Genomic DNA, 23,142 nt, shown 5'->3' with positions numbered 1-23,142 from the left:
TTATGTAAGACATCCTGTTTTATTGTATTGTAATACTAAATATGAAACGGAAAAGCAGAATAAAAATGCCTTCCATTTTAAAAAAAACCATTTATATAGCACTTCCTAACCTATGTGGTGTGGTGACGCACATTGTCGAATGAGTAGTTACACTGTGGAGAAGTGCATGGTTATCAGAGCCTTGCATTGTTGAGATCCTATGTGCAAAACATTTTAGTATCATGCTTGAGTGTCTCTTATCATGTCTTAGGGTGCATCCCCAAGCAGTGTGATGGAGATCGAGGCATGAGAGATAGATGCGCAAATTAGAATTTTATGTCAAGACTAGAGACTCCTATTATGCTGTCTAATCTTGCTTTAATTTGCATAGCAGCAGTCAAGAATAGTGAGAACTACAAATCCCAAGAGGCCGAGCAACAGCATAGCCAATGGATAAAACACTTAATCCACACTATATCCAATAGCATTACAATATTTTGTATAATGTCCCACTAAAGTGCGAACAGCCCTCTTTTCTTGCTGCTCACAGTCAAGATAAGTACATTTAATACTTTGGGCAATTCATTCTTTCCAATATTTTATCAAGTTATATTGTGATTTATTAACTTATTGTCGTTAGGACTAAAGTATGTCGGCAGGTACACATCACCAAACTAGCCAGAGGTGTAGGGGGTGCTGTGGACATGCATACCCAAAAAGGGGGCAATCAGAGAAGTTTCAGTAATCAATATGGCAACACACGCAAAGCAGAGATGTTGCCAGAGGGTAAACTGATGTCAGATGGAGTTGATGATGTAAGCATCAGTCTGCAATGTGCCACAGTCTTATTTTTGTGCTCTGGCAGGTGTATGAATCCAGCACAGCTTAACAAGGCTGTTCACAGGGATTCACATGAATGCTGCCCACTCATATTCATGAGGCAGGATTTCATCTGCAAATCCTTGTGAACAGCAGTGAAGGCAGAGATTGTCGCCTACCAGGGTCATCAGAATTCCTTTGGGTATCTGCACCCACAAAGCACCAGTATTGAAAACCCTGCCACTTGAAAGGGCTCAAAACCCAAAACCATTAGCACATTCAATCAATCAATCAGTCATTTGTTAAGCGCACTACATACCCGCAAGGGTCTCAAGGCGCTGGGGGGGGGGGGGACCGCTACTGATCGAGCAGCCAGGTCGTTAGTGTCCTCCTGAAGGTCAGCAGGTCTTGGGTCTGTTGTAGGCTCAGTGGGAGGGTGTTCCATGTCTTGGCGGCGAGGTGGGAGAAGGATCTCCCGCCGGTGGTTGTTCTTCGGATGCGTGGACGGTGGCTAGTGAGAGGTCGGCGGAGCGTAGCTGGCGGTTGGGGGTGTAGAAGGAGAGCGGTCTGTTGAGGTAGGCTGGGCCGGTCTTGTGGAGTGCCTTGTGTGAGTGGATGAGGAGCTTGAAGGATATCCTCTTGTTGACGGGGAGCCAGTGCAGGTTTCTCAGGTGGGGGGTGATGTGGCCGTGGGTGGGGGTGATGTGGTCATGGTACATCAAGGATCAGTCGTGCCGAGGAGTTTTGGATGCGTTGTAGTCGATTGATGAGTTTGGTCGGGGCTCCCGCATTAAGGGAGCATGTTTTTTCTGTGGAGACCACTGTAAGGTTCCTCTAATGCGCAGCTGACACTTGCAGAGTAGAGGTTGTCCTGCAGGGACAGCAACCATGATCTGAATGATTACTGACTGTCAAAGCAGTGGACAGCATTTCAAGACTTTGCTAGCTCAGAAGCAACTGCAAACCATTAATGCATTTTCTTAAGAGTCACAAGGTGGCGGACCACCACGTTAAAGCCACCGCTGTCTTTTTAGACTCACAAGAGGTTGCAATGTTGACAATGTGAGCTCAGAAGACATTTGCAGCTCACAATGGGGCATATTAGCAAGAATTCCAATTGAAGCCCAGGTTAGATGTGCAGGACATCTAACCTGGGCTTCTATTGGAATTCTATACAGCATATTAGCAAGCCCATTATTGCCGTTTTAGCGGCAGTTTCCTGCCGCTAAAACGACGATAATTTTAACGAGGTTCTTGCTAATATGCCCCGATGTTACTTAGATACATTGCCTTTGGTCTTCTTCCCTCATAAAGCCTGGCACTTTGAACCGCACCAGCTTTGCGAGTAGAAACATTTTTCATTCATGATTTTAGTATTTATGTTTAATTGTAGTGTACTTCCTATATTCCCAATAGGCTCTGAGCATTGGAATAATATATCATATAGTTTAGACTGAGGTCTACTAGGTCTCTATCGAATACATTAGACTTAATTGTGACTGCCAGCTAGCTCAGAGGTCACTAGAAACGTTCTCAAATTCACAAGAAGGGATTAGTTTCTGACAACCGCATAAACATGACAACTTTGTTTCCCCAAGATAAAACTGATCATCAGAGTTGTGGAAACAATAGATAGACATTTCACTCAGTCAATCGTGCATGCTTCGTTTCACCACAGGTGCAGAGAAATAGAGAGACGGGCGTTTTCAATAAAAAGGTTTTATTGAACAGTCTTCTTTCTCAAGCAGAAGAAATGAACTGCTACAATTGTAAAACTGGTTGTAAAATATAATGCATACAGTATAAAGAGTAGAATAAAAGAATACTGTAAGAGCATTGTATGGTTCCTAAACCATAGATAAATACATACATAAATAACAGAGGCTAAAAGTACTCAACTGGTGCTTCTAAAATACGCCTACCCCGATGTACCTAAGCTTAGTACGAGGGAAGAAGTAAGTGAGGTATAGCATAAATGTAGTATTCTTTTGCCAAGAATCTGTTCAAGATTTCTCTTAGGGTCTAATCAACTCCGTACCTTAGTTTGGAATGAAGAAGGTCAGGCTGAGGACTCGATTTCCCAGCAATCCACAAGGGTAGCCTGGAAACACTGGAGCTGGATTTCTCGGCAGGAGAAAAGACAGATTCTCTCTCAGTGCTTCCTTCGGCATTTTCTGTAGCAGGATGCGTCGGGCAAGTAGATAGTCGAACTGCTCCAAACCACCGTGTGTTTGCAAAGGCAAGTGTGGGCATATTTATACCTTGAAGTTGCCAAGTTTGACGTAAAGGTGGACATAATAAAGTCATTAACCCCTTCGCTGCGGGGGTTATTCCCCCGCTGTGCTGGGGGGAGGGGGGCGCCCACAGCGCCCCCCATGCTCATGACGAGTGGTGGTTTATCATGCTGATGATGATGGTTATTATTACTTATAATAACAACATTAATACTGTTGTTCTGTTTTTGATAGCATCCTCATCAACATCATTATTATTATTATTATTATTGTTAACCCATTTGGCGTGAATTCTGCCGCAGTGCGGTGGGGATAGGGGGTGGAAGTGGCACTGCGGTGCTCATGACGGCTCCCGGACTTCATAAATCACGGTTGGCGGGTGCTCATGACGGCCGGGATCCGTCTGAGCTCCGCCGACTGATTAATTCTCCCACTCAGGTGGGGAATTAACAGCGAGTGGGAGGAGCGGCAACGTTGGGACGGCTCCAGGCCGTCATGAGCTCACGCCTACCGTGACTCATGACGGCCGGGAGCCGTCATGAGCACCGAAAAGGTTAATATTATTATTATGATCTGAAAACCTGGAGCTACAGCACCCATGCTTCGCCCACTGAACATTTTCAATGTCCAGAAAAGTTTCTAAATTCAGTGGTACAAACTTTCAATAAAATCAAACTGCCAGCTTTTGCCCAGCTATGGCCCCTTATGATTTGGCTACAATGTGTGCCTACTAATTTGTCAACTTCCGGCAAGACCTTTTTCCAAATTTTTTTTGCATTTCCCCTATTTAATAACACTGAACATATTTTTAAAATGCTTTCCTGAGGACTGTTTTGATTTTCAAAATTATTTGTGGTTTGATTTCATTATTGTTATTATTATTTTCTAACCTTTTTCTTATCTTCAACCTTTTAAGTTCTTGATTTCTTAACGGTATCGACCTTAGACTTATTGCACATACATCATGCGCATCCTCACTTTTTTTGGCGCATCCTCACTTTTTTTGGCAAACGACCAAATGTGAGCCAGGGATTCCCAGTTTACATTTGTTTCTTCAAATTCTTTGAGTGCTAAATGAGCTCAGCCACAGATAACATCAAGACTGTGGTTATGGTCTCTCTCACCATTGCCTGACACTACCAGCTCTGTGTGGAAATGCAATTTACAGAAGCATAGCTATCTGTGATGTGCAGAACTGTATGGGGCAGATTTACAAGAAAGTGACGCATCTGTGAAAATGCCTCACTTTCCCTGCGCCCCTTTGAGAAACCCTTGCGCCATTATGGATGCGCCATATTTACAATATGGCGCACCATGGCGCAAGGATTGACAGATGAGTCAGAAATTCTGATGCAACTGTTGACGCAAAAGTCACGCATTGCTGGAGTCGTGTCACAAGCACGACGCAACTCCAGCAATGCAGGGGGAGGCCTATCCTCATTGTGCTGCGTCACTTCTTACGCCTGCTGCAAGCAGGCGGAAAAATTTGACGCAGTGGTATCCTAGAAGTGGCACAGTGAAATCTTGTAGAATTGACCCATTCCCATTTGAGAGTGCTTTACCACCCTCTTGAAGAGGGCAGTAAATTGTGAGTGTTTTGCGACCGCAATTGCGCAAGGGACGCCCTTGGAACTCCCCTTCCTAATAGCGACTCACAATTCCTATTTAGCGAATCACCAAATATTGCAACTCGCTAAATAGGGATCGTACATGGCCATATTAGATTTTGCATGCGCAAACCTGTTTGCACATGCAAAATAGGGTCGTACATCTGGCCCAAAATCTCCCGTTCTACCAATTAACTAATTAAATATACTAGCATCAAGTGAACAAAGATCTAGCCCAAGGAATGGAGAAGGGAAATCATATTGAAACTGACAGAGAACCCTCTTTCATATTAGGATGAGGCTACCTTCTATCCAACCTGGTACCACATGCCCATCACTTTCAATTCAAAACAACAAAACTAAGCAGTTTTATAAAAATATACATACTCCAATAATTAATCAAAAGGTTTGCCTATTTTGAACCGGTTTATAGGTTTGGTTTGACAACACAGCCGTCACCACACCATATATCAACAACCTAGAAAAAGAGCTTTCAGGAGTACCACAAAATAGGGCCTAAGTTATGTCATATGTTGATGGGCACGACTGCGTGTTTTGACTGGGCGTGAGTTGTTTGCTACCTAAGAAATAGTGCTTCCCCTCCAGCTGTGATCATTTTGTTTGTTTAGCTGCATGAGCCGGCAGTAATATGGCAGTCTAGAATGGAATCACTAACATATATAAAGTATCAAACTTGTAATGGGATTAAGCTTCAACTTTTAGGGGGACACATATGACATTGTAATGCTGTTAAATTGTCTTAAGCAGATTTACATGTTTTCTCTGTTGCAGCAGAATACATGCTCTTTCCTTTCCATCATTAACTTTAAACTTTAGGGCACAGTTGTGTTTTGAGAGCAGTATGGAATGCCTAGGTTCACTAATCTACATGTATTCTTAGGTCTGCCTCGCCAGTGCAGCAATCACTGGACATAAAGTGATCCATAACAACGAACATTCAGGGTGCTACTGAAGTAGGGCTTAGTGTTCACTCACTTTGGTATTCCTCAGTATAGGATTTGATTGGACTGAAGTTGTGTACTTACACGAAAAGAGTGCTTGTATTGTTCTTTTAGAATTGTGACAAACCTATACTCGGTACAGCTGGGCTGAGTTGGTTATGGTGGCAAGCCAATTATCATGACTAGTGGCCTGATCTGTTGATTATGAAAAGTTATGATAAAGGCAGTAGGTCTGATATATTTGCAATGGAAATGACATGTTTCATATGTTAAAGCCAATAGGGTGGATTGTTTTTCCTCTATAGTAAAGACTACAGAATAGGTACTCTGTTACATAGAACCTCACAGATTACTTTACAATGCCAGGGTTTTGGTGACCCACTTGAACAAACCTTTAGCATAGAAGATATGCACTACAAAAATCCTTACTAGGCTCTCTTAGGAGAGATAGTGTGTTGCTTTTCCAACTGTAATTTTGTACACGTTTGTAATTTTTGGATGCCTTGTGGGAAAGTTTACACTCAGTACAGCAGGCCTGAGCTGGGTATTGTGACAATCCAGTGATAACACCCGTAGACCTGATTGGAGCTCAGGGAAAAGTTATGCCAAGTACCACAGGGCTTGTCTGTTTATAATGAAATGTTCTGAAAAATGCTGTAGGTCTGGCGTATTTATTGTGACCAGCACTTGTTAAACCCAAAAGGCCTCTAACAGTGGTTTGTTATTACACTATGTTGCACAGTGTAGATAGGTATTTGGTTACATATAATCTCACATATTATCATAATAGGCAATTGAGAGACAATGACACAATAACTGACTATAAAGGTTCAAATAGGAGAGGGTTAATTGCAGGCGCGGTGCGTCCATTGGGGCGTAGGGTCGAAGCCCCCCCGCCCGCAGCTCCCACTGCGTCTTTTAACTTAAGTAAACTGATTGAGTTTACTTAAGTTCAAAGACGCCGAGGGAGAACTGACAATCATGTCAGTCAGCATGACGTTGGACCGCCCACTCCTTCAGAGTCTGAAGGGGGTGGGCGGTCTGGTGTCATGTAGACTGACATGATTGTCAGACCAGTGGGGTTCAACAAGCAGCAGCACAACACAAGTGCGCATGAGTGGGGACGGAGGGCGAATTTTCGCACCGTGCCCACTCTTGCGTACTTGTGTTTTGCGCATGCCCATTAGGAGCTCTTTGGGCTCCTAATGGGCGTGCGGTGGGCGAAGAATAGCTGTGCCCTAAGCCAATCCTGGCGCTGCTGGTAGTGCCAGGATTGGCTGAGAGGGGCTGTAGGCGCGGACCTGCTCAGGACCTCAGGTAGGATTTTTTAAATGTATTTTAATACCCCCCTCCCCACCCCCGCGCGACATCCCCACCCCCGCGAGCCACAACTGCGCACTTCCCTTGTGATTACTGCATGCAGGGTAGGTGGGCAGCAGGTTTTATTTTCTTAGCTTGCCCGTCTCTGGTAGACTTCCGTTGCACAAGTCGACTATGAGGTAGGAGGCGGCGGGTTTTAGTTTTCATTTTGGAGTAGACACGTGTACGCGGCCCACCACCCACACTCGCAACATTCACCTGTCCAAACCTTTGCATGTTGGCGCAGGGGGGCACACTAACTCACTGCCCCTACCCCGTTATGATTCATCTGCTCATTTGTTGGAGGCTCTCGCGGGGCACACTAGACAAGTCACGCCGGCGGTCATGCTGGGGTTTCGTTCCTGAAATTCGTGCCTTCGAGCATGTAAGAAAACAATTTGGGGGAAAATTGAGCGTATTCGACCATCATTCTTATTCTGTCCCGCCTGGTTATGACCCTAAGCATTTACAATAGCAGTTACATATTACGAAACATCAGAGGCCTCCTGGAAAATACGATTTGTATTCTGTGCATAAGCAGAAGTCATCTTTATACTACAGCAAATGTTGAATAATTATGCATGGGCCATTGTTTCATTTTTCTTTTTCGTTTTGTTTTCAACAAAAGGGTGCATTTACACATTTGCGTCTGACGCACTACCAAAGTCTTTTTATCATTTATCTTTTAAATTGAGATTGTGAGGGTTCTGCATCATCAGGTTTAAGGTCATAATGTATTGTTAATTTCGTGAGCAATGACTGCATTTTGGGCTTTCTACAATTGTTGTGATTATCACCTTTCCTTTGCATTGTGTTTGGTCTCATTTTCACGTAATAAACATGGTGAATGAGCACAGTATAAAATTAGTGAGTCACATATGTCTTTTATTACTTAGCTCAGCTTGCAGTCACGTGTTCTAGATTAACTCCACCGCATGTTTAAAATGATTGTTTCCACCTGTGTTGTTTATGACGCGTTTGCTGACTATCACTTTGTTTGGAGGAATATTAAAATGTCCCACACAGCAACCTGAAACCTTGGCAGCTATGTACACGGACCTGCGCCATGCTGCTTATTTAATATGCATATGAATCGATTTTTTGTTGTTGCATGTGATGTCACTGACCAGCACTTAGTCACTGAATTTTGTGTGGCCCATGTCTGCTCTGGCCTGTGACTGTACGCTGTGCAGTCAGTCAGCAGCTGCTGACTTTATTAGTTTGGAGACGCAAGAGAGACTCCTCTCTCTTTCGTCTCCAAACTAAAGTCATCAACAGTAGTTCTGCCCTGCCATGGTGGCCATTATTACAGCCGGCCATGATGATAACTGCGTGTTCTGCTGCTGCGTCACGTCGCTCTCACTCACTGGTGGTAGGTAGGCCCTGGCCTCCTCCTGGCCTGGGCCTGCTGTAGGCTGCAAAATTCGTTGATGCGGCTGTGCAAGACCCGAGCGGTCTCATTTGAAATTGAAAGTCGGCAGTCTGTCTGTTGTTCTGCTCTGTGAGGCAGCACAGTGACAGTCATGGCCTTTCCCTACTTCCCCCGGTGTGGCTAACAGCTGTGCAGCAGACCGCAGGAAAGCTTTGCATTTGTAGGTGTAGAGAGAGTAGCGTGCGTTTGGGCAAATTTAAAAACTGTGGTGATCTTCTAACTTGTATGTGAGCATATCAAATTATTGTTCATAGTTCAAACGTCACTTTATGGAATGACATTTATTTTATATCACGTTACTGTTATAACGATGTATATATTATATTGATTAAACAAAACAAATGTGTTCTTTTGTTGGCAAGAAAAAATGTCCACAGATCTTTTTGCCTTTAAATGATTGGTTACATGTCAAAGGTGTGTAAGAATGTTGCTTTTGCTGAAATACTATACACTAAAATCAGGCTAGTTCGCCTACTTTGGATTTTGTGCATGACTGTGAAACCAAAAGGACTACTTTTTTGTGCCCTTTAAATGAAACTTTGTTCTCCACAAGTGCCCACACTTGGAAATGCTCTCTTAGATTGATTTTCCCCAGGGTATTTTCAGGGACTGGGTCATTCTTAATAGACACGCTGAAATCAGCCACAACAAATAACAGGAAGGCGCGCTGAGTAGAAATGCCTACAGTAATAACGATTGTCAAGTTCCCCCTTCCCCATGATGTGTGATTCTGAGCGAATAACTTAATGTGCATAAACGGCATGATAAAATGTATCATGCCGTTTATGTAATTCGATAATGCGCTAAGACATTGTGTATCACTGTCTCACTGGGTCCGCAAGAGGTTATTATTTGGAAGCTTTATATTTACACTTACTTTTGCTTGCCATTGGTTGACAAATTGACATTCATTATTAATTTCGACTTTTGAATGCTGCTAGTTTGTGGCCTCTTTAGTTGTTTATTTAGTTGTTTGCAGTTTAAATTTAAAAAAAATCTGTGAGGTTCTCAGCATTGTATCTTGAAGTCTGTTATGTAGCGCTGTGGTTATACTGAAAAAAGGCTAAAACTTGTTAGAGACATATGTTTGTTTAGCTGATAGACCGCTTATTTCCTGTCTTGTGGTATGTACTTTTTTGATGGTCGTCATAAGAACGAGTTTTAGATACTAAAAAAGGAGTAGCTAATTCAACCAAGCCAATGATCATACTAAAGAGAATGAAACCTTTTGAAATCTCATCAGTTGCATGTAATCTGTGAAACCATGGTCTACTGAAATGACAAAGTATACTATACTGTACCTGGTAAGACAATCCAAGATAACTATGAAGGGCATCAAGATTCTCAATAAACTCCAAGAGATTTCCACCCAAAGTACGGAGCATTCTGTCATAGCCGGACATCTTACAGAAGTTGAAGAAATATTCTCCAAAAAGTTTAAGTACAGCCTCCTTCGGTACATCTGAATGGAAACACATATGTAAAGAAATTGAACAGTTGCTTCCAAACAAGCAGTCTGGGTTTCAACAAAACTTGGTTAAGAATGTAGAATAAACAAAACATTTTCAGCCTGTACCATCGTCTATAGAATTTGAGAGTTACCATTTGTTGCCATGAGGACAGGTTTCATTAATTCTTTTTAGACCAAATGGAGGGTTCTACCATTGATTAAAAATATCGTTTATGGGCAAATCCGGTGGCTTCTTCCCATTTAAGGGTGGCTCCTGTCGTGTCATTCTTTATGTGTCTCGCATTTTCGAAGAAAACTCTCAGAGGGTAGAGTGCATTTGCTCTAAGTGGCCTGGAGATAAATCCATGATTTTGATCTAACTTAACAGACGACGAAAGCGATGACAGATCTGCCATGCCACCTTGGCATTGTAGAAATAACACATTTGTCCTCCTCTTTCCTGAAGTGATTTCTGTGCTGAATGTCTGCCATGAGGTAGGGTATCTCTAGATTTGACCAATAGTAATTGATATTCTTAGTGATTATTAAGGTACCTAAAACCATTAAAGAAGAACAAGTATTCAACCTGTCAAATATTTGTCTTCCCTTACTTAGGGGAATAATAGGCCACAGTCGAGAGTGAGGCCAGTGATTCAGAGTTTTGTCAGGAACCTAAACATTCCTGATTTGTGTCAAGAAAGATTTAATCTTAGTAGGATGCAACTACAAACCCTGCCAATACTTTAAAAAAAAGTAACAAGGCCTCCAAAATAAGGTTGTTAAAGGTAGGCTTCATATTCTTCCTCACTGAAAAAGGGGTTTTGATTGACCCTCATGGAAGACACATTTGGATTCAACTCACTTTAAGTGTTGACTTGGAGATTGAAAAAGGTGATAATGCTAAAATGTCATTAAGTGACCTGGATCTGAAAGAAATTGGATTACAGGTTGACTGGAGTGTGGTGTGAGATCTGTTCAAGCAGCAACCACAATCGTAATCAGGGTAAGGCACAAGCAAAGCCCGAATTCACCTGTACTGAACCCCCTGGTAGCTTGGGACAGAGCAGACACGCTTATCTTGGAGGCAATGTGTACGGTATTTGTCCAACTTTTAAAAAAGTGAACACACCACACAAAAATATCCCACACCAGGTTAGCAAAAATAGAGCTTAATTTAATAAAGTACACAAGATCAAAACAACAAAAATCCAGTTATTAGAGTCGGAGATATTGAATTTTAAAGTTTTCAGTTAAAAAAGCACCAAAACGCAGAAAGCGCCAACTGTGGATATCTGGTCTCACCGAAACGGGCCAAAGTCACAATTTCAGGCCGACCGTGATGGAGTGGGGGCCGGGTACATGGACTCGCTTAAGCCTGGTGAACAGGGTACCTTCAATACTGGTTTGCTCTGTGTTGTGTGGATCCGTATCGAAGATGCGTTGCGCAGCTGAGTCAATCCCTTGATTACGAGGTGCAATGAGACTGAGGTGCGAGGTTCTATTGTGTTGAGGATCCCGTCGACGGGGTTGCGATGCAAAGTCTGGCATCAAGGATAGGGCAATCAGTTGGGGTGATGCGTTGGGTCAGAAGAGCTGAGAGGCTGCGATTTGGCGTCAGAAATGCAAGGGCTTGTAGCGAGGGTGCGTCGCACAGTGGAGGTTCTAAAGTCAATTCAGGCTGCGGCAGCAATGCGAGTCCTTGCAACAGGTCCAATTCACGCGGTATCGAAGATGAGTTGTTCTGCTCGGAGTTGCTCTGCACCGCAGATGAGATGCGTGGGCTCCGCTGGATCCACAGAGGATGGCAGGCACCTTAAATACACTTCCTAGGCTCCAGGGCTGGGGTGGCACCAGTTGACAGGGTAGATTCACAGACGACAGAGTCCAGATGCAGATGTGGTGTTATTGGAAGTCTGGTATGTCCTTAAGGCTTCAGATCAGGAGGCCAAACAACTAGCCCTTGCAGTCATTCTGGGTTCAAGAGATGCAGGTCCAGTTCTTCTTACCCAGGCAAGTTGGCAGCAGGCAGCAGAACAGCACAGCAAAGCAGGAGTCCAGCAGAGTGAGCGTCCTCGTAGCAGCACAACAGTCCTTCTTCCTTGCAGAGCATTCACAGGTGCAGAAGTATACTGAAGTGGTGGTGTCTGGGGTCCTTCTTTCCTATACAGTTGTGCCTTTAAAGTGGGGAGAAGCTTCCAGAGGCATGCCTTTGAAGTGCCAGATGACCTTCTTTCCTGGCTCTAGACTAACTATATGGGGTATGCAGTCCTTTGTGTCCTTTGTGTGGAGACAGGACACAGGCTTGTCAGGTGTAAGTGAGGCTGGGCCCAACTCCCCCCCATCCTGCCAGTGATGGCCCACCAATCACACCTAAGCTCACATTGTGTGTGGCTGGCTAGGAGGAATACCCACATCCCAACTAGTCCCAGACATGTGACCAAAGACAAGCTGCAAGCCACTAATAGCTGGGGCGACAAAATGCAAACTTTCTAAAAGTGGCTTTTTCAGAATTGCAATTGTACATTTGACTTCACCATAAATTAGGAATTTAAATTAGGATTCCAGAGACATCAAATATGAACTAGCGATCTCTTCTTATTTGGAAATTACATTTATAAGATGTTATAAGGCTACTCCAATGTTATACCGTGGGAGAGATAAGCCTTGCAAAAGTGAAAAACTAATTTAAGAGTTTTTCACTATCAGGATATGTAAAAAGAAAAAGTAAATATCCAACTTTTGATATTCACCACACCCTGCCCTAGGGGCTGTTTGGGGCCTACTTTAGGGGTGACTTATATGTATACAAAAGGAAGGCTTGGGTCTGACAAAAGGTTTATTTTACCAGGTGAACATGGCTGTTAAAACTGCACACACAAGCTATATAATGGCAGGTCTGAGACATGTTTGAAGGGCTACTTAAGTGGATGGCATAATCAGTGCTACAGGCCCACTAGTAGGATTTCATTTACAGGCTCTGGGCACATATAGTGCACTTTACCTGGGATGTATAAATAAATTAAATATGCCAACTGGGTATAAGCCAATGGTACCAGGTTTTGAGTAGAGAGCACAAGCACTTTAGCACTGGTTAGTAGTGGTAAAGTACACAGAGTCCTAAGGCCAACTAAAATGAATTTAGCAAAAATAGAAGGAGGCAGGCAAAAAATCTGAGGATGACCCTGCAGAAAGGGCCAGGTCCAACAGGATGATTGTTGTGGTATCTCAAAATTGTGAATTAATTGTTTATTCGTAACACATTGTGTGATGCAGTTCTAATTGAGAGACAATTTAGAGCCTCTGGTACAGAGCATTTAAAACAAGTTTAAACTTGGTCTGCTCCAAATAGATGTGAATTGCTGGGCAAAAGAGGGTGGTATCAAGCTGTCGGTTTTGTAACGCCTTGATGCAGGATTTAGTTTGTGTCCTGTGTTTTTTAGTCAGTGAGAAACAAATATATTGCACCATTGTGTATAAGGTGCGCCAGTGTAACCTATGAGGAGGCTTTACTTATGATTTTATGAATCCGCCATCAGTTAATGTTTGTTATGGGTTAAAGCGCTTTTTTCTGTTGTTTTTAAAAATGTAAATATGGCCTTTGGGACTTCATTTTGATGATAGTATTAGGTCTATACATCATTACCATACAAGTGATTTAGAATTTGACATGGACAAACGCACCTTTTATTTAAGCACAATGCCACTCTTTAATTTATGAAGGGTTGTACCAAAATTGCTAGAGACGCTCGTGTAGCCTCACTGGAACAGCTCATGGAATATCAAAGAGGCTTTATGGGTCTAATTCTACTGTCAGGTAGAATAGGGAGAGGAGGCATGAGGCCTTCCTAGTGCAATGCTATAAAAGTGTTAACTGTTTTGAGTATTTGAGGAATTGGTAATATGTGTATTAACACGGTTACCGAATTGAATGGAATTATTTTTTTAAATAGGCAACATATGTCTGGAGTTGCCTTTTAATTGTACACAGTTTTAATGAATGTGTACCTGTGTTCACTGTTTTTTGCACTCCTACAGAATATTTGTAATTATTTATTTATTTGGTGGTAGTGTCTCTGTGGAGCCACTACTTTATGTTTTTTTTTAAATAAATAAAAATACATACAAAAAATGTACCTGCCTAGAAATTGGACTGAACAGCCTCACCTGGATAAGCCATAGGTTGGATTGGATGTTGGATTTGCGGTCCTCTCTTGTGCTAATGAAGATGCTGAAAGGATGATCAAAGAGGTTATTTTCTTCCACTTAACACGTTCTAGCCCCCCATATATTCTCTGGGCCAGTAGCTGTAGCTTCCAGTAATCTTTGCTTAATTGCAGTTTCTCTGTGGACTGTGATGAGAAAAGAGAATCAGGGCAGGGAAAATATAGATTCAGTCCTTTCAGAAGCTGTGGGTTATTTAACAAATCAAGCTGCCAGGGAAAGGATCCGGCTTACAGCAGGAGCACCAGGGGGATTGTGCTGATGTGTATGAGGGTACCCATGGCGACCAGCAGGTCTTGCTGCCAGATAGCCACCATGAGACATGGTGAAACATCCCTGCATGCAACAATCCCCAGGAGCAGCTGGTGAGAATATGAAGGGGACTATGACTGAAGACGAATGCCTCACAGGCAGATGAAGAAATGTGCATTCTCAGGAATTATTTGGTGGTTTTTTGGCAGCAATGCCACATGCACTGACCAGCTCTTGGAGAAGGAGTATTTAAGGACAGGCCGGGTGTGTGCGGAGGAGTGCATTGAGAGGTGGCTGACGGTATTAGTTCTCAGCATAATCTACTACATCCTTGTACAAGTTTGGGTGTTCCTAAAGTACTCAAGGGAAACAGGGGGCATCTTTTCATTCTTCCTTCGGTCTCACCTCTGTTGTACCCTTGAAGCAAGATTTTTCTTAAGAAGTTCCCTTGAAGCCACAATGATGAGGTGGGTAGATGCAAGTAGAAAAGTTTTTATAGAGGGGATAAAGCTAACTTTTGTGTCCACTACCTTGACCTCAATGCTAAATCCAATTAAAAACACATTTACATATATTATTGTTATTCTTGTTATTGTTATAACCTTAACTAAAGATGGGTTTTAAAAGATGTATTTTATGGATAATTAAAACTAGTGTTTTTATTCATAACTGTGAAAACTATTTTAGTAAGGGTTTTGCTCATTTTTTAGCATTATGTACTTCATTTGGTTTCAAAGGTTTCAAAATAAGCTTTATTCGGCTTTTGAATTTAAAACCATAAAAGCAAGCAGAGAAAAGATACAAACATACAGAGGACCAATGCAGCAAATCAAAACATAATTAAAAGAAGAAACAAACTGTTTAGGGCAAGCTAAGGCAGTTTGACGAATGAAACTATTCAAGATCCCAATCCAAAATACACAAAATCCTCCTTTGTCATCAGGTATGATAGTATTTTGGTACACCGGGGCCGGGATAAAAGTCATGCAGATCCCAGATACGGATGGAGCCATCTCCAACCTTGTGTTGGGTAGAGCGTAAAAAGGGAGTAATGTTTCTATCCTTAAACTTAATTAGAATCAGATCTCCTGGGACATTTTTGGGCAAGGAACCAAGCCACCCCACCCTCCTGACGCTCAATATCCCGCCGTCTAAAACAGATGGTAAGGGTCTATGGTTTTTAAGCCAGAAAATGGCTTTATTCATTAGGTCCTGCTGTAGTTCACGTTTACCCGGGGTGAGTTCAGGGACCCCAGAGAGCACGGTAACGTATGGCGCAGCTTCCGGGGGTAGGTCCAATTGATGCCTTCTTTCCAGGAGTCTGTGAGTGGTATTAAGAGGAGCGTTGCTACCACTTAGGATGGGTGGTATAGGAGGGGGGTCACAAGTGGGAAGTATGGTAGAAGCATTATTCATAGGCCTTTCATGAACGTTAGTAAGGGTGGAGGATGTGGATATCATCGTGTTGGCATTTGGTGGGAGGGACCTTATTACAGTGTTTTCGATCCTGGTCAGCCTCTCCCCCAGATCATAAATTTTTGCGACCAGTGGTGATAGAGCACTGTTTAACATTCGTTCGATTTGGGCCAGCAGGGTCAAATGAAGGGAGGATACGGGGTCGTTTAGTCGAGTCTCCACTTTATCCAAAGTTTGTGAAACAGGGTTTGGGGCGGATAAATGGGGGCTACAGAAAGTTGGTTCGGGGGATGCGGGAGGTGTGAAATTTATTAGTTCATTGTCTCTGACAACTATGGGTGGAGTTAACAAATCCTGGGCATAGTTGGTACCGCACATGGCATTCAATTCTTCCCAGATTGACATCGTGATTGGGAAACAGGATACCAATAGAAACAATGTACAAATCAAAACAACAGAGGGGGAAAGGATAGCATCTGATTTTACCTCCTCCTGTAGTAAAACCAAGTGTAGTGGCCCGTCCCGTCCTCCTCTGGCCTCTGAGGGCCACAGAGGGCCCGCCCTTTGCCCGGGCTTAGCCCGGCGCGGCCCCGCGCGCTCCCGCTCCACCGGAGGGGCTGCTGGGATTTAAGCGCCTCCAGGCGCGGAAGTCCGGGGAGCACGGAAGTCGGCGTCCCAGGGGATCCTGGGTAGTGTAGTTCTACCCAGCGGCCGCGTTTGCCTGCGGCGGCTGGGGACCACACGCGCTGTCGCCCGGTAAGTGCAAGATGCCCCCAAAGTCTGGAAACAGAGAAATGTTCTAATAAACTTTTTACAAGTAACTGAAATTCCATTTTTCGTGCACTATCTTAAAGGGCCACCTGCATCAAAGGGGTTTGCTAATTTTGTGTCTATGGGAAAATGTGTTGATGCATATGGCCCATAGTATTTTGTGTGGACAAATTGTGGGGCATATCATCAAGACCTGGAGATAAAATTATCGCCGCTTTAGCGTCCGTTTTCGGACACAAAGCGGCGATCATTTTATCGCCTAATCAGCAAGGTAATGCTATCGCGTGAAACCTTGCATTTTTGCCCTTTCCAACAACGCCCATCTTTGCCTCTCTAATGAGATGCAAAGTGGGCGTTCCTGCCTTAACATAACTGGAGAAATGTCGCTAAGTGACATTTCTCCAATTATCAATGGGCACGCTAACCTACAGAGCGACAAGCAAAGTAGAGATAATCTCTGTTATCGCTACTTTCCATACGCCTGCTTCAAAACCGACTTAGCCATGATATCCTATGTAAGGTCGTTATCATGGCTAAGTATGTCTTGCCCTATCAGCAAGCTTTCGCCAAACCTTGTCCGATTATCGCTGTATTTCCAGCGATAACTGCACATTTGTCAGCTTGCGCTTTCAATTTTATCGCGTTGTAGATAAGCGTTGCTGATAGCTTGCTATCTCCGCGATAAAATTCAGAGTTGACCGGCGATTATTATCCTCGTGCTAAAAGCACTGAGCGATAATTATTGCATGGCCTTGATGATATGCCCCTGTATTGCTTACAAAATGAGTACAGTGATGACACACATTAGCACAAACGTTTGGGCTAGAGAAACATACGCAGAAAGAGAGAGTAAAGCAGCATTCACTCAATGGAACTGCTAAGCAAACGCAGAAACAAACTTTTTGAATTGCAGTTGTGGTGAATGTGCAAAGGATCCAGTTATGGAAAGCAGGGCACCTGATCTTCTAAGTTACAGAGTTGCTCAACACATATTTTGAAATGTTATTAAGTTGTCATTCTACTAAGCACTTCAGTAGTGTGAGAGGAGTTGAAAAACACAAGTGTCAATGCATGTCTGTAAGGAGAAGATCTAGGAATAGGAGAGCCATGAAACACACACACATGTGAACCATGAGATTACAGTTAAAGATGTCGATTGCATGAAACACTGAAGTGTCTTTCGGGGCAGGTCTATTACTAATTATGGTGCTATCATTTTTTATCACTGACTAGATCCTGACAGAATCAATAAATGGCCTCTATGAACTGCATATGTTGCAATACGGGAATAAGACTCAAGGAGGAGACAAAAAGGTTCATATTCTAGAAAGTAGAGGATTTCTGGGTATCTGATGTCACACTGGTTGGCGGGTGTAACATAATTAATGTGATCAACAAAATAATGCACAGACAAGTACATTTTCTTCCCAGACTGAGTAGCTCCTGCCATCAGCTGTATCCATTTCTAAATGAGAGCAAGTAAAACCAGTGCAATGTCATGAGCCAGAAATAAGTTCATGAAAAATGATGATAAAACTGATCTCACAAATTTTGCATCAAGTTTTCAGTGTGACTTTGAACATTCAGGGCTCAATTCACAAAACCATTTGCATGTGTAAGTATCAACCCTGTCATGGGCAGCAAATAGGGGTTGAAACTTTACTTCATTTTTGGTGACACTGAGGAAAGTGAAACTCCTTCAAGGTGTCAGACAAAGAATATTGTGGATGATACCTGGTTTACCCAGTGGATGCCCTCTGGAAAGAAGTGGCAGATTGCCACATAAAGAAAAAGCCAGAAGGCACAAAATACCTCCAAAATGCTGGACCCTAATTGTAGGACAGTTCTTGCATAGCTCAAGTCAAACATCTGGCCAAGACCAGGACTGAAGTAGATCTGAAGATGGCAATACCGAAGCAGAGCTGAAGCCAGTAGGCCTGTAGCAGGAGGAAGAATCCAAAAGCAGGAACTGGCCAAAAGAGTTGATCATTGCATTCCTACAATGACAAGAGGCCCATTATATGCTGTTAGACATGAACCAACTAAAAGCAGAGATTGGTCTCAGAACAGGGACAATCTAAAAGGAAGAGCTGTGTCAGGACAGCATCAGCATGACAAGAAAAGGCTGGCCTCAGAGCAAGAACCACATGATCCGGGTGAAATGAAGGAACAGCCCCCAGAACAGACATCACCTGACAGAAATAGGTTCACATACAGATATGGTGTTAATGTTTGGTGGTCATCTTGGAACTGCGTTTGCATTTTACGGCCATCTAGGAATGAAGTTTGTGTGTAGTAGCCATCTCAACTATTAACCTGTAATAAGTGTGGGCGGGGAACTCTGCTCCACAGGCAGAGTCCATAGAGTTTTTGTGACTCCATGCTCCGCTTGAGATGCGGAGTTTAGCAAAAGCACTGAAGCCAAGCGGAGTTTACCAGCGCAACCGTGATTTTCCTGCACCAGGCCTGACCAGCTATGTCCTTCATGTGATGTGGCTACAGTCGGAAATGTGAAATAAATGCTTAGTTTTCCCCTTCTGGAAAAAGCTTAAATTTGCAGACACACTCCATAATGGAAGGATTGACTGCTGCTTACCTCACTGCGCTATTAGCTTTTGGCTGCACACTGGTATTGATCAATGATTCTGAACAGCTATAAAGATTTTGAAATACCATCCGCTGGCAAAAGCCATCCGGTGTGAGCGTGCTTGTCAGTCACTGCCTTTATCCCTCTCTGTCCTATAGTGTGTGCGCACCACAACTCTGTGCTCGGCCCAGCCCAGCCCAGTAATGTAAGAATCATTAAGAAGACATGCCCAGTCCAGTCCTGTCGCGGTCAAAGTAGGCTAGAGAGCGCACAAGAAAGAAGCAGGAGCAGCCGAAGGAATTGTCACCATCATCTGCAAGACCTTCTAGAAAGCTGATGGTGAAAATCCCGGAATAGAACCACAGCCACATGCAGAAAATAGTTGCAAGGGAGCCAGTGAGGTGTGGGGGGGGGGGGGGTGGGTAGAGATGGTGCTCTAACCGTAAAAGGCATACCATTCATAGGAAAATATGTGGTATTGTCAGTAAGACATGCTTGTGCAGAGCATTATGTGATTTCCAGCACTGCACTGCGACAACGAGGTTCATTACACACATGTGGGCTGAGATGGGACCCTAGATTAGAAAACTGTGAGTGACTCCACCAGCATGTGGAACTCCGCGGAATCTCATGGTGTTTTTCAGCAACTCCGTGGAATTCCGCGGAGTACAACTCTGTGAACTCCGCCAACTCTTAACCTGTACCTGCTGACTTTCGCTCTTGCCGGGCTGGATAAGGTGTTTACATATTTCAGCTTGACAGTGTGCAGAAAATATAGTTTTACTGGACAAAACCAGCATAGGTCTTCAAAGTCAACTGAGCACACTTAATATTTATTGGAAATCAAAGAAACTTGTTAACATGGACAAGAGCAATGTTGTATTCTCTGGAAAGGAAAGAAACAGTTAGGAAGATGGCTGTGGATGGCAGACATGTCATGAGAGTAGCCTCAGTTAAGTATCAGTGCATATAACTGCATGGGCAGGTAGGCCATACTCAGCATCCCACTAATTTGAATCAAAAGATTTCATCTTATCTTTTGATTTATGCAAATTATTTTAAGACTTTTTGGGCCTTTCGGTTAGCCTTGATACTTAATATAGTCAAAGCAAAATGTTTTCCTTTATTAATGTATACCTGTGAGGCTTTTCCAGGGAAATTTTCTAGCCGGTTTGACTGGAAACAACGTGGTCTTTTTAGCTTACTGATCCATCTTTTGAATTTCCTACTGTGTGAACAGGTAAGGGTAGAGTTCTGTCTTATCTGACTAACTAACTGTGTCAAATGCCAGGAGGATGAGTGATGTGGCTCCTCTGTTCAGAGTTATGTTGAAGTCATTTGTGGCAGGGGTGAAGGCGTTTTTCATGCTGTGTCTGGGTCTGAAGTCACACTGGGTAGTGTTGAGGAGCTGGTGGTCATTGAAGTATTCGGTGAAGCACCTGTTGATAATTTTCTGTAAGACTTCGGCCGGGAATGGTAGCTTGGAGATTGGTTTGTAGTTGGCGAGCATTGAAGGGTCCCTGGAGGGTTTCTTCAGCATTTGGAGGACAGTTGCATGTTTCCAAGCATCTAGGAATGTCACAGAAGATGTGAAGTCTTTCCGAATGGGTACGAAATAGTTCCTCACAAGAGATCCGGCCACATCCACCATTTGAGGATGGTGCAGGACAGCGGGTGTGAGTTCCCTTGAAATAAGCAAGGGCCAATCTTGCATGAATAAACAAGATAAGGAGCCTGCACACAGCGTGTTGGTTTCAAAGGATGTTTAAAGGCAACGCTTTTTAATCCTGCTGGGTCTTTTTTCGGTATGTGACGAAGACCCGACAGGGTTGAAATTCGTTGCCATTAAAATCCTTTGAAATCAACACAATGTGTGCAGGCTTCTTATCTCGTTTATTCGCGCAAGATTGGCCCTTGTTCGTTCCGAATGGACATAAACATGGTGATGATGGGTTGCAGTCCTCTGGAGTAAACATGGTGGGGGTATGGGTCCAATGGGGCCCTTTAGTGGATGGACTTCATGGTGACAGTGGTTTCTTCTAGGGGTGATAAAGGGCTATGTGCTTACAAAGGGTACGGTTTTTGTAGTCACAGACATGACACCATTGTACATGTCCTTTAATGCTGCCGAGCTTCTCTAACAGTATGGGATACATTTGTAGTCAACATTTCTTAGATAGGATATGCCCAGGTATTTTCTTTCCAAGCAAACTTGTTTTAATTACACCTCTGTTGTATTGTTTGCTCCGTCTGATCCCTTCTTTGTTTAACTTGATTTATAGATTTTATTTAAAAGCTGGCGGATAACACATTACATTTGAAAATTGGAACATTTCAGACATTTGTATTATTTAAAGTAATGATTTATACACCAAATTGTTATTTTTAATAATATATTGAAATTAATTTTATTAAATGCTCATTACAAATTAATAGACTTGGGCGGCCTGAAACATGTAAAAAATGCAAAAGGTGTAGAAAAGAGCTTGCCAAATCAAAAATTAAAATCACTTAAAACAGATGCATAATCTACACCTAGTAATTTTGGGCGAGAGTAATTCGAAATAAAAGATACATTTGGCATGAACTCATTGAGTTGCTTAGTTATTTAAAAAAAAAACATCTAAAACTAGGATGCTGGGTTAATACAACTAAAATTAGAAAACATTCTTAACTACATACTACAATATATCCAGGTAAGGCTCCTCCGTAATGACAGAGGAGCATCACCCTACTGCCCAGCGCCAGCCAACAGAGACTAAAATTCACCTAAAGTTTGGCCGATAAACAGCACTGATGCCGCGAGTGTAGAGTGAGGTGGGCCGGGCCATCCTCTATTGTCCAGGGAGGAATAGTGATAGGTGTAAGTGCGCATGTCTCTGGCTTTCTAAGGACAGCCAAACCAACATGTGCACTTACATTCCTCCAACCCAGCTGTGTTCCACAGCTAGGTGGAGAAATGGCACAGGCTCCCTGTCCCTGAGCAATGTTAAACCAGCCAACTCAGGCCAATCCTGGCACTGTTCTCATGATCATGAGAGCAGCGTTGGGATTGGGGGGGGAGTCTGGGAGCATGTGCTGTGTGTCCGCGGGAGCAGAGGAGCACTGAGTTGGTCGGCAGCAAGACCGGAGCGGCAGGTAAGTTTTCCTCCGTGCTGCCTCACCACTTTCTTTTGCAGCATCCAGTACTGAATATATCACACAGTTAACTAAAGACACAGTGAGATTTATGCAACGCCCTCTTCCGTGCTCCTGCCACTGAGCAATATGAACTAGGTAAAATATTAAAATGCTCTATTACTAAATCGTTTTTACATAAGAAAAGCAAATCTTTCTAAGGGGATATGGATAAGCACATTAGTAATCTCACCTGACGATGCAGACGTTCAAGTCCCACACGTAGATGAAGTGGCTGCTTATTGCATTGCTGGGACTCATGAAAGATACCATTGGCATCTGTTTCTTTCGAATTACTAGAAGTTCAATACTTCTGTGGTACAGCCAACCACTAATTACATAGACGAGGTGAGTTAAATTATACAAACGTTGAACTTAGTTGAGGCACATTTAATATTGTGTACATGGGGACTTACTCAGAAGTTTGCACGCTTCATTGATTAGTTTCAGTGTTATTGCGTCATCATATGCTGTGTACGTCATAAACGTGTCTTGAACCTCTGCTTTCATTCTAGAAAAAACAGAGCATTATTTTAAAATAAAAAAGCAAAATGGTCATAGTCATTTGAATTTTAGGTATTTGGATTTCCTTGAAACCATAACACTAGCAGAGGAGAGGACTAGGTTGTCTGCAGTCTGTAACATCTATGGAGCACAATCCCTGAAGCATGCTTGACAAATGTGTTTTTCTGGGACTAAGGTGGAGAAAAAATCAGAAAAAGGGGTAACACCTGCAACTGAGTATAATGAGAAAGAATGTGAACGTGCTACACAGGGGCGTAAGTTAGTCACTAAGATTCGGGCGGGTGTGAATCACAAATTTCCAGACTAAAAAACAGTATGTCGAAAGGTGAAGGGATGAGATGAGATGACCAA

General features: G+C 43.1%; 1 protein-coding gene across 1 annotated transcript in view; it reads right to left on the bottom strand.

The window, feature by feature from the left end:
* The window catches only part of LOC144773748 (guanylate cyclase soluble subunit beta-2-like), a 152,135-nt gene extending 129,359 nt beyond the window's left edge, over nt 1-22,776 (bottom strand). Inside the window, exons 1-2 of the mRNA XM_078658881.1 lie at nt 22,683-22,776; nt 9,694-9,854 (exon numbers count right to left, since the gene is read on the bottom strand). Of these exons, the coding sequence (XP_078515007.1) occupies nt 9,694-9,854; nt 22,683-22,776 (255 nt within the window). The remainder of the gene's footprint in view (nt 1-9,693; nt 9,855-22,682) is intronic.
* Between the last annotated feature and the right edge of the window lie 366 nt (nt 22,777-23,142).

The sequence above is a fragment of the Lissotriton helveticus genome, chromosome 8, assembly GCF_964261635.1.
Source record: "Lissotriton helveticus chromosome 8, aLisHel1.1, whole genome shotgun sequence".
NCBI classification, from domain to species: Eukaryota; Metazoa; Chordata; class Amphibia; order Caudata; family Salamandridae; genus Lissotriton; species Lissotriton helveticus.
This window is presented reverse-complemented; position numbering and strand designations above follow the sequence as displayed.